General features: G+C 46.6%; 2 protein-coding genes across 2 annotated transcripts in view; both read right to left on the reverse strand.

Annotated features, from left to right (window-relative positions):
• Window positions 1–12,615, reverse strand: part of LOC141060203 (uncharacterized) — a 148,615-nt gene that overhangs the window by 27,451 nt on the left and 108,549 nt on the right. The window lies entirely within an intron of this gene.
• On the reverse strand, window positions 7,394–8,854 carry LOC141060246 (uncharacterized). Its single transcript, XM_073556475.1, has 6 exons — window positions 8,825–8,854; window positions 8,541–8,732; window positions 8,236–8,415; window positions 8,030–8,153; window positions 7,853–7,950; window positions 7,394–7,706 (listed from the first exon to the last, which is right to left on the reverse strand). Exons 1-6 carry the CDS (start codon window positions 8,852–8,854, stop codon window positions 7,632–7,634), a joined length of 699 nt encoding a protein of 232 aa, XP_073412576.1. The 3' UTR covers window positions 7,394–7,631.

The raw sequence follows: 12,615 nt of genomic DNA on the forward strand, positions 1-12,615 counted from the left end.
CAGATCCCAAAACGAGGCAGAGAAAGTTAATCCTCACATGACCAGGCCAGGGAGAGAATAACAAGAAACAAACCCTGACCTGGATCATGACAAAAGGATGTTCTCTATGTTCCCAGCCTTGAAAGCAATCTTCTGTCAGTAAAGAAGCTCACGCAAAACAGGAATCTAGTTACTTTTAGAGATAACAGCTGCATCATCTAAAAGAAGGGTCACAGTAGGAAAAATCCCACAAGAACTTTATCAGATAAAATGAAAAGAATGAGTTTACGGTGCTAGACAAGATCTGCATATGAACTGTATCCATGTATGGCACAGACGTCTTAAGCTGGAGTCACACATAGCAATCTCGCTAGCGAGATCGCTGCTGAGTCACAACTTTTGTGACGTAACAGCGATCTCACCAGCGAGATCGCTGTATGTCACAGCGATCAGCGAACGGCCCCCCTGCCGGTATCGCTGATCGCTGTAAGAAACCTCTGGACATTTTTTTGGTCGCTGGTCTCCCGCTGGCCAGCACGCATCGCTGTGTGTGACAGCGGGAGACCAGCGATCAGCTGTAAAAAATAGAATTAAAATAAAAAAAATTGTTATTCTCACCTTCCGACGTCCCGCGCAGCATTCCCGCCTCTCTCCACGCTCCCGGTCCCAGTAATCCTTTGCACGAATGACCGTGAGACTTCGCACTCCTGCGAGACTGTGACTCTCGCGGTCATTCTCGCAAAGGATTACTGGGACCGGAGCGTGGAGAGAGGAAGGCTGCGCGGGACGTCGGAAGGTGAGAATAACAATATTTTTTATTTTAATTCTATTTTTTACAGGGATGGCAAGCGATGCTGGGCGCTCGGCATCGCTGTGCTGATCGCTGGTGAAGCGCTCTGTGTGACAGCTCACCAGCGATCACATAGCGACTTACCAGCGATCCTGACACCTTGAGATCGGTGAAGTCGCTATGTGTGACTCCAGATTTAGGCACAGAGACCCAGAAGCAGTAAGGAAGCTAGCTCATCTTGCAAATGGTATTGAAATCAACCAGTGCAGTCAAATGATGACATGCACTAGCTGTCTTACAGGGAAAATGTCCAGAAAATTCTTTCCTAAAATAAGCACCACTAGATCTGCACAGCCTCTGGATCTGATACAGATGTATGTGGTCCAATGAGTGTTCAAACTCCTAGCAAAATGAGATATTTTCTCACATTTATTGATGACTACTCCAGATATACAGTCGCCTACCTGCTTCACAGTAAGGATGAAGTTCCACAGAAACTTGAAGAATATCTTGCTGTAGTGTTTAACAAATTTGGAAGAATGCCAAAAGCCCTGTGTGCAGATAATGGAACCGAATATACAAGTGGTAAGGTGCAAACCATTTTGAAAAAGGATGGAATTGTGTTCCAGACTACCATTCCATACAACCCAGAACAAAATGGCATATCCCTGGTATGCACTGAATGTCCCCAACTTTTCCCAGCTCCTGACTGTGTTTGTGAATTGCATTTACTATCCCTGGTATGCACTGCTTACCCTACTTTTTGTATCCATAATGTACTTCATTCCTCTTGTGGCTTCCATGCATGTCTCTGAGTGGGCAGTCTGTTATGAATGGGTCACCGAGGAGGATAGCAGGACCAGGCTAAGCCACTAGAAAACCAGAGAGGTTGGTAACTAAGCGGATTGCAGACCCCTGATCCTATCCACACAACTAGCAGTAGCCGTGGGGCGTACCTACGAAGCCCTAGATGCCTCGGCACAGCCGGAGAGCTAACTAAGCCTAAAGCAAGAAAGGTAAAATCTAAACTGCCCCGGAGCAGACACCAAAGGAATAGACTGCCCCCAAACATATATTGTCGGTGAGACAAGATGAAAACACAAACGCAGGCAGGAAAATAAACTGAGCAAATGATGGGGCCCAAACTGACTAGACAGGACAGGAAAGGAAAGACACTGTTTGCAATCACGCAAAAACCCTGAAAAATCCAACACGTCTGATGCACAAAAACACTGAAGTCACACGACTTCGCCCCCACTATATCAGCACTCTGGTATATACTGAAAGCAAGGCAAAAAGAGACCAACACAACAGGGGCCAGAACAAACTGACACAAGCAGTAACATATGGGCGGTGATCCAGCACAGCCCCAGCAGGAGCAAGCTGACCTGCACAAAGCAGAGATAGACAAAACCAGATCAAATGCAAAAAGATTAGCAAATGAACCACTTAGCTGAACCATGCAGGAACAGAGCAAGAGACGTCAGACATCAGACCTTAGAAGGCACAGGAAGAAAATCACCAGCAGGGATGGAAGGAAGTCAGCTGTATTAAATACACCAGTCAGAAATCCCAGATCTCCAATTGTCATCATTATCAGGTGGCAAGACTCTGTCAATCTGACCAGCTCCACTACCTCCAGTAACCACCAGAGGGAGCCCAGAAAGAGAATTTGCAACACCTTTGTCAATCTGACAAGTTCCACTACCTTCAGTAACCACCAGAGGGAGCCCAGAAAGAGAATTCACAACAGCAGTCCCTCCCCCCTTTTTATCACCTTTGGTTAACACGAAACATGTGGTCTGCCCACACACGCCCATATACCCTCGCACAACTGATCCCTCTCAGTCACATATATATTCAGGGCCATGCGTCTGACGTAGTCCGAGCAGGCATATTTCAAATTCCATATTTCAAATTACAGATTTCTAATTGCACTACTCTGAATTAGACTAGAATTGGACTGGAATTTGACTTTAAGGTGATGTAATAGATAACCACTACAATGCTTTGGTTTCTTTCCACTTTCACCCCCATACTATTCTATTTTTTTCTAACTCCTGTAATCCCCCCACCTAGTAAGGAACTAGTCATTTCCCCCTTCATCCTCCCCAGCCATCTCACCTCGTCTTCAGAACTGTTGCTCCACATACAATCCTTTTTTCTCTAGACATACACGGCAACATCATGTCCTATCCTGCTCCCATATTCTAACGCTCTGTCTGTTACTCCTCACTGCTGGTGACGTATCCCCAAATCCTGGCCCTCCTAAACACTTCCCCACACTCACTTCTAACACCCTGCCATGATCCTCTACACATTTTCGTAATGATGATAACCTCATATCCATTCATCCAGCTCCCACTCCCCCGATCCCTCTACCTGGAGCACTATTGAGTGCACGCTCGGTTTGCAATAAACTGTCGTTTATCCATGACCTCTTCTTCACCAACAAACTCTCCTTCCTTGGCATCACCGAAACCTGGTTCACCCCTCTGACTCAGCCTCTCCAGCTGCACTTTTTTACGGCGGATTCCATCTCTCTCACACCCCTCGCCTCAGCCACAAACGTAGTGGAGGAGTTGGCTTGCTCCTCTCCGATACCTGCTCCTTTACCCCAATTTCGCTACCACTCTCCGCTACGCTTCCCTCGTTTGAGGTGCACTCCATCTGCATCTACTCCCCCTCCAACTGGCTGTCATCTACTGCCCCCCCAGAACTAGCCATCTCCACCTTTCTCGACCACTTCACCACCTGGCTACTTCATTTCCTCTCTGCTGACATCCCCACTATCATCATGGGTGACTTCAACATCCCCATTGACACTTCCACCCTAGCTGCCTCTAAACTTTTATCGCTCACTGCCTCCTTGGCATCACAGGCTTGGCTCTAACCTGTATCTCATCATATCTAACAGACCGAACATTCGGTGTCTCCCTCTCCACACCACCCCCTCACCTTGCCCCCTGTCGGTGATCCTCAAGGCTCAGTTCTAGGACCCCTACTCTTCTCCATCTACACCTTCCACCTGGGACAGCTCATAGAATCCCATGGTTTGCAGTATCATCTCTATGCCGATGACACGCAGATCTACCTATCTGGACCTGACCTCACCTCCTTACTGACCAAAATCCCACAATGTCTTTCTGCTATTTCAACTTTCTACTCCACTCGCTTTCTAAAACTGAACATGGACAAAACAGAATTCATAATCTTTCCCCCCATCTCACTCTACCCCTCCACCAGACCTATCCATTAATGTCAATGGCTGCTCACTTTCCACAGTCCCGCATGCTCGGTGCCTCTGGGTGATTCTTGACTCTGCCCTCTCTTTCAAGCCACATATCCTTGCCTCCTCCTGCCATCTCAAACTCAAAAATATTTCCCAAATCCGTGCATTCCTTGACCATGAAACCACAAAAACACTTGTGCATGCTCTTATCATCTCCCGCCTCGACTACTGCAACCTCCAACTCTCTGGCCTCCCCTCTGGCACCACTCCAATCCATCCTATACTCTGCTTCCCGACTAATCCACCTGTGTCCCCATTATTCCCCAGCCTCTCCTCTCTGCCAAGTCCTTCATTGGCTTCCTATCATCCACAGGCTCCAGTTCAAAACCCTAACTATGACATACAAAGCCATCCACAACCTGTCTCCTCCATACATCTGTGACATGGTCTCCCGGTTCTTACCCACATGCAACCTTCGATCCTCTCAAGATCTCCTTCTCCACTCCCCTCTTATCTCTTCTTCTCACAACCACGTACAAGACTTCTCCCGTGCTTCCCCCATACTCTGGAACTCTACTCCATCACATCAGACTCTCGCCTACCATGGAAACCTTCAAAAAGAACCTGAAGACTCACCACTTCCGACAAGCCTACAACCTGCAATGATCTTCAGTCTACTGAACCGCCGCACGACCAGCTCTACCCTCTCCTAGTGTATCCTCACCCATCCCCTGTAAACTGTGAGCCCTTGCGGGCAGGATCCTCTCTCCTTCTGTACTTGTGTGCACCTTGTTTTGCTCATGTTTATTGTACTTGTCTATATTTGCCCCTTTTCACATGTAAAGTGCCATGGAATAAATGGCGCTATAAAAATGTATAATAATAATAATTGCAGAGAGAACTCTCTGTGAAAGTGGAAGAAGTATGTTGTTTGATGCGAATCTACCTACAATGTATTGGGTAAAAGCCATCATGACAGCTTACCATCTTTAAAACAGAGTGCCAGGCAAAGCCACAAATAAAACTCCATATGAGCTGTGGAACTGCGAGAAGCCTAACCTGAAGCACCTCAGGATATTTGGAAGCAAAACATTTGTGTATGTTTCCAAAGAAAAACTTCCAAGTGGGAAGCACACGCAAAGCAAGGAGTCCTGGTGGGCTCTAGGGAAACTCAAAAGGGATACAGAATCCTACACCCAGAGACCAACACAGCAACAATCAGCAGAGATGTAGTGACTGATGAAAACTCTGAATTGCTCAAATTCCATGAAGTTACACCAGTTGTTGAACCTAAGAAGCAAGAACAAGAATCTTAATCACCAAACCCAGATGACGTAATGGAAAACACTGAAGTGTAGATAAGCTCTGAAGCCACCAAGGAAGACACAGAAAAACCAAGTCAACCTCCAGTCAGGAGATCAGAAAGGCCAAACAAAGGTATCCCAGCTAGACACTTTTCTTATATGGTCAGAACACTTCCTGAACCAGAGCCACAGTCATGGCAAGTGATGCAAAAACTGCCTGTCCACGAGAAGCAGAAGTGGATAAATGCTGCTAATGAAGAGATGGCATCCCTTCACCAACTCCAGACATGGGAGCTTACTGAGCTACCACAAGGAAAAAGAGCTATCGGATGTAAGTGGGTCTTCAAAAACAAATATGACTCAGAAGGTAACGTTCACCGGTTTAAGGCAAGATTGGTCGCAAAAGGGTACTCGCAAAAGTATGGTGAAGATTATGATGCAACATTTTCTCCAGTTGTGAAGCAAACCACATTCAGAACTTTAATGTCCGTAGCTGCAGTTCAACAGATGACAGTGAGACATTTTGACATCAAAACAGCCTTCCTACATGGTGACATTGACAAATCCACCTGAGGAAGGCAGCGATCCGCTGCTGAAACGCGTAGAGGTCTAATAAAAGGCTCTTCACTATCTACTTATTGCAGTGTGCTCTATTGCCATAGCGCTCCTCAAACTGACCACATACCATTTTTTCCCCAAAAAATACATGGTGACATTGAAGAAGAGTTGTACATGAGCCAACCCAAGGAGTATATTAAAAAGGGTGAAGAATTCCTTGCCTAATGAGGTGGTGATGGCGATCTCAGTCCAGGGGTTCAAGAGAGGCCTGGATGTCTTCCTGGAGCATAACAATATTGTATCTTACAGTTAATAGGTGCTTTAGAAGGACGTAGATCTGGAGATTTATTCTGATGGAATATAGGCTGAACTGGATGGACACATGGCTTTTTTTGGCCTTACTAACTATGTTATTATGTTTAAGAGCACCTTGTTTGTAAAATGCAAAAATCTCTCTATGGACTTAAGCAGTCGGCAAGAGCTTGGAACTCGAAAATGAACAAAGTCTTGATGGATGAAAGATTTAAAAGCTCTCAAGCTGATCCATGTTTGTTTAAGAAAAATGTAGCGAAGGAGTGGATGTATCTTCTCCTATATGTAGACGATGTAATCATGTCTCATCAAGATGAAAAAGAATTTGCAAAGCTAGGTGAAATTCTCAACCAGCACTTTGAGACTAAGGACCTTGGAAATGTGACATATTATTTGGGAATCCAAATCCACAGAGAGGAAGATGGGAGTTTTCTTCTTAACCAAAGCTCTAAAATTTCCACAATCGTAAACTAGTTTGGAATATCAGAAGCCAAAGGCTGAGAGTTACAGACAAGCAGTGGGGGCGCTTCTGTACATAACAACAACAACTTGTCCGGATATCACAGCCACAGTCGGAATTCTCTGTCGACGTGTAAGCAAGCCACGCCAGAGAGACTGGAATGCAATTAAGAGAATTCTTCAATATCTTAAAGAAACTCAAAGGTTAATGTTAAGATTTCTGCATCAGGAGATCTCACTCTCAGAGGTTATGTCGATGCAGATTGGGCTGGAGATTCAAGTGATCAGAAATCAACATGTGGTTACATGTTCAAGTTAGGAGAAAATTCAATTTCTTAGTCCAGCAGAAAACAAGTGCCAGCCGCATTATCTTCTACAGAAGCAGAATATATGTCTGCTGCCTATGCTTATGTAATTTGGTTGAAACAACTTTTGGAAGATTTTGGCAAGCCATTAGCTCAACCAACAGTTACCTTGCCAGCAGTAAGAAGATTAGTGCAAGGACTAAGCACATTGATGTAAAACATCACCACTTACGTGACTTAGTAGAACGTGGTGTACTCCAGTTTGTTTACTGCGAGTCTGACAAGATGATAGCTGATGGTATGACAAAGCCATTATCAAGAGCCAAGTTTGTGGACTTCAGCACCGCAATGGGAAAAACAGGATAAGTAGTTGTTGAGTGGGGGTGTATGAGTGTTTAGTTGCTAGTTTTGTATGCTGTTTATAAAGTTTAAAAAAACCTCTCAGAGGCTCACACAGGGAGAGCATGTGACTGTATTTCCTGTTGAGTCTGTGTATGAGAGAAGCAGCCTGCTGTAGATGATGTACAGATAGAGACACGCAAATGATTTATTCCTGATCTATTAAGCTTATCATATATTGTTCCTGATTGTTCCTGAATAAGCAAGTTCTGTTGTCACACGCTTGGAGAGAATCGTGAGTAATCCGCTGCCAACACTAGTTCTGTGATGTATTAAGAGAAGTATAGTCTACATCACGTCAAATAATTATTCTCATCTTCTCCTTGTGGGTCAGATCTCTTCTGGAACACTGTGTCCAGTTCTGGGCACTAAAGTTAAAAAAAAACATTGACAAGCGAGAGCAAGTTCAGAGAAGAGCTACGAGGATGGTGAGGTAAAACAAGACTGAGCACAAGACTTTCACAGCCGTCCACACATCATAGGGGAGATCTCCTGACACCTTCTCTCCATCTACCTGATGATCCTGAGGAGCACTGGGATATTCTTGGTTACAGTCCTGTGGAAGAAGAGGACAGGGACATCTCTCTGGTGTTGTCCTCTTACTGGATAGATCTGGAGGAAACACATACAGGGACTGAATTCATTCTCTACATACAGATAATTATAGGCCGTGTGTATTTAGTCCTATTACCTGGAGATGTTAGGGGCTGGGGAACCTCCATTATGACGTTCTTGTACTGATCTTTGTGTCCTTCAAAATACTCCCACTCCTCCATGGAGAAATAGACAGCGACATCCTGACACCTTATAGGAACCTGACACATACAGTGATACCGTCATCCCCCGAACCCTTCATAGTGTTACTGTATAATGTCCCAGCATTCCCAGCAGTGTCACCTCTCCAGTCAGCAGCTCAATCATCTTGTAGATGAGTTCTAGGATCTTCTGGTCATTGATGTCCTCATGGATCAGGGGGTGAGGTGGAGGCCCCGTGATTGGGCTCAGGGTTCTTCCAAATCCTTCAGACACAGGGTCCTGACAGCAATCACTTGAGGTCTTCTTCACCACTGTGTAATCCTGGTTATGGAGAGACACATTAATAAATCTCACTACAGACATTCCCAGAGTCCTCACCTCTCCAGTACTGTCTGTTATTCCCATAGATAAGAATGATGTAATGTGACGTCATCAGAATCTCTCACCTCTCCAGTGAGACGGAAGAGGATCTCTAGGGTGAGGTGTATTATCCTCTCCGCCATCTTGTCTCTGTCCATATCCATCCTTGATGGGTAAATCAGGAAAATTCTCTTCTGTAGAAGATCTTCACTGAGAGGATCCGATATTGTAGAGACCTGAATGAGAAGAAGATGATCCGATGTAACATCATAAGAATCCTGTGTAATAATACAATTACTGGAGATAATAAGGGAAACATATGAGGAGATTTATTATTTTACAGGGTTTAGTTTTCTTCCCTGATATCTACCACTGCCTCTTGCTTCATATGGAAGGACATGCTGCCCAAGTTTTCTCCTGATAGGTGCCATTCCCCTGATGAATTATACCTTTGAAGAAACGCATCGTAAGGCACCCAGGGTCAGTCCAGGGCTGGCTAGACATTAAGGGTCAGCTGTGGACTGCCCTTGTAGGGCAGGAGTCTTTGGGGACCAGGGTCAGCCAAGATAACAGGGACTGACAGGGATAAATTCCCCACTTAAGTTATTGCATTTTGGAAATTGCCCCCACTGGGAATTTATCTACAGGTAAAGGCACAATTGTGTCTCCATGGGGGTTGTGCTCACAGCCAAACATCGTGTGGCCCTCCAAAGAAATGCCACCCCACACCATTACTGACCCACTGCCAAACCGGTCATGCTGAAGGGTGTTGCAGGCAGCAAATCGCTCTCCACGGCGTCTCCAGACTCTGTCACGTCTGTCACGTGCTCAGTGTGAACCTGCTTCCATCTGTGAAGAGCACAGGGCGCCAGTGGTGAATTTGCCAATCCTGGTGTTCTGTGGCAAATGCCAAGCATCCTGTACGGTGTTGGGCTGTGAGCACAACCCCCATCTGTGGACGTCGGGCCCTCAGACCATCCTCATGGAGTCAGTTTCTAACTGTTTGTGCAGACACATGAACATTTGTGGCCTGCTGAAGATCATTTTGCAGAGCTCTGGCAGTGCTCCTCCTGTTCCTCCTTGCACAAAGGCGGAGGTAGCGGTCCTGCTGCTGGGTTGTTGCCCTCATACGGCCCCCTCCACATCTCCTGGATGTTACGCTGCCAATTTTGGGGCTAAAGTCACATTTTTGTGAGGAAAAAAGTAAAATTGTAATTTTTTCCTTCCACATTGCTTAAATCCCTGTTACACTATCTGAATTCAGATATTGTCCTGGTCAAAAAGGAGAATACAGGGAGCTAAAGGGTTAATAGGACTCACAGGAGGAACCGGCCCATAAAGCAGAAGATCCAGGAGTGTCCGCCAAATATATGACTGCTCTGTGCGCACAGGACCTGTGATGAGGTCACAGGAGGGGAGGAGTCAGGGGTCACATGATCAGGGGCCGCAGTGTGTGCAGGACTCAGTGTGCTGGAACGCTCCCGATAATCAGCTGCGTGTGTCGCGCTGTGTGATAGTCACAGCACCTGCATGGAGGGCGACACATGCAGCTGATTATCGGGAGCGCTCCAGGGATCCGGGGTCCCGATGCAGCTATTCGGTAAGCGATATTAGCCAATAACAACTTCTCCGACGATATTCGCTCATCTCTAGTAATAACAGCTCAAAGAAATTCACCAAACTTTTCATTAAGTTTAATAGTAAGACCCTATTAAATATTGAGCACGAGTGGGATGAACCTCTAAGATGACACATGTCCATTGTATTTTAGGCAAAAATAATAATAAAAAAAATATATATAGAGACTTTTTTATAATTTTATAATTGCAAGAAGAAAAAAGGGGCGATGCGAATGTGGCGCCACTGAGGCTCAGTCGCCACAGAGGTACTGCACCTCCTCCTGAAGTGTGGTAACCCAACATCCAGGTAAGGTGAAGACACCTGACCACACTCCAACACCTGCACCCCACACCACAAAGTAGTGTAGCAAAGCACCTTCGGCGGCTCCCTGCTTGGAGTATAGCAAAGCACCAATTGGTGGCTCCCTGCTTGAAACACGAAACGTGCTGGGAGGTGGGTGGAGTTAGTTTATATTACAGAGAGCAGGAAGAGTTGAGAATTGAGATGTCAGTTGGTTAGAGAGTTGGAGAGAAGATCCCCAGAGAGAGGGATAGATGGATGGAAGTGCTGCAGCAGATCCCAGTGACCTGAGTCTGCAGGCACAGGAAAGGAAGAGAGAGCAACATAGACTGAAAGCCTGATACTCCATAGAAAGGAAGATCAGTACGGAACGTGAGGATTAAAAGAGAACAGAGGACGTGGGTTAGAAGAGAACCCTTCCTAGAAGTTCTAAGCGCAAGGCCGGGACCCGGTCCCCGAGGTTGTATGGATACTAATGGTCCTGCAGCAGACACCGGAGGAATAGAAGTAGTGACCACTTTATTCCCACACAAGACTTGGGGGCACAACAGCAACTGGATAGTGAGCCGGGACTTAATAGCAAGGAGTCCCCGAAGCAGGCTACAGCTGTCTGCCGTACAAGTAGAGTTCATAAGAACATCGGACAGGAGGAACTCCAGTGTAACTCTGTACTAGGAGTACTTCATTTAAAGGCGCCATAAGAAGAGACGTTCAGAAAGGCACATGTTGGCGGAGTGTTGGAAAGGAGTATTCCATCTGGCCTGGAGGTTGACTGAGTCTCTGACCCGGAGGACACGGCACGGAGGCGGGCACCTGTGTGTACTACAGACTGTGAGTAAAACTTTGGAACTACATGCCCTGGTGTCCTCCACTCATTCCTGCACCAACCTGCCCAGCACTGTCACATCCCTTGTGCCAGACACTACACCATCTACGTGTCACTTCACCTACTCTGCCCTGGGACTACAGCCCTGCCTGTGGAGGGCTATAACCTCATTGCTGCACCACACCATCAGTCCCAGAGGATCTGCATGCAGCGTCGGCTTACATCTCTATTGCCGAACACCACAGGTGGCGTCACAAACTATTCATCTAATCAACTACATTCCACCATTCAATCCCGTTTTTACATTGGGCGCCCAGGGCCACGGACCGGGTCACCGCTGCTGTGACATCTTCCCCACTGAGTTACCGGCCCGGTACCGAGTACCCCACAGCCCTGGGAGGGCGACCCACGAAACTTTGGGCACCCTTGGAGATTTGTGTACTGAGATAATTTTGACCAAGATTTCACACCTTAATTGGCTTGTTAGAGTTATGGTGAGATCACATGTGACAAGGAGCTACAGTCTGAGGAAAGGGCTAAAAAGCCTTCACTAGACTCCTGTACAGCTGTATAATGAGGCCCAGGCTTTATAATGAAGGGACAGGAGTGAGGGCCTGTTCCCAGGAGCTACAGTCTGAGGAAAGGGCTAAAAAGCCTTCACTAGACCCCTGTACAGCTGTATAATGAGGCCCAGGCTTTATAGTGAAGGGACAGGAGTGAGGACGTGTTCCCAGGAGCTACAGTCTGAGGAAAGGGCTAAAAAGCCTTCACTAGACCCCTGTACAGCTGTATAATGAGGCCCAGGCTTTATAGTGAAGGGACAGGAGTGAGGGCTTGTTCCCAGGAGCTACAGACTGAGGAAAGGGCTAAAAAGCCTTTACTAGACCCCTGTACAGCTGTATAATGAGGCCCAGGCTTTATAGTGAGGGGACAGGAGTGAGGGACTGTTCCCAGGAGCTACAGTCTGAGGAAAGGGCTAAAAAGCCTTCACTTGACACCTGTACAGCTGTATAATGAGGCCCAGGCTTTATAGTGAAGGGACAGGAGTGAGGGCCTGATCCCAGGAGCTACAGTCTGAGGAAAGGGCTAAAAAGCCTTCACTAGACCCCTGTACAGCTGTATGAGGCCCAGGCTTTATAGTGAAGGGACAAGAGTGAGGTCTTGTTCCCAGGAGCTACAGTCTGAGGAAAGGGCTAAAAAGCCTTCACTAGAATCCTGTACAGCTGTATAATGAGGCCCAGGCTTTATAGTGAAGGGACAGGAGTGAGGGCCCGATTCCAGGAGCTACAGTGTGAGGAAAGGGCTAAAAAGCCTTCACTAGACCCCTGTACAGCTGTATAATGAGGTCCAGGCTTTATAGTGAAGGGACAGGAGAGGGCCTGTTCCCAGGAGCTACTGTCTGAGGAAAGGGCTAA

Source organism: Dendrobates tinctorius, unplaced genomic scaffold, assembly GCF_039654945.1.
Source record: "Dendrobates tinctorius isolate UK_male_01 unplaced genomic scaffold, ASM3965494v1 ptg000233l, whole genome shotgun sequence".
In the NCBI taxonomy this organism is placed as follows: Eukaryota; Metazoa; Chordata; class Amphibia; order Anura; family Dendrobatidae; genus Dendrobates; species Dendrobates tinctorius.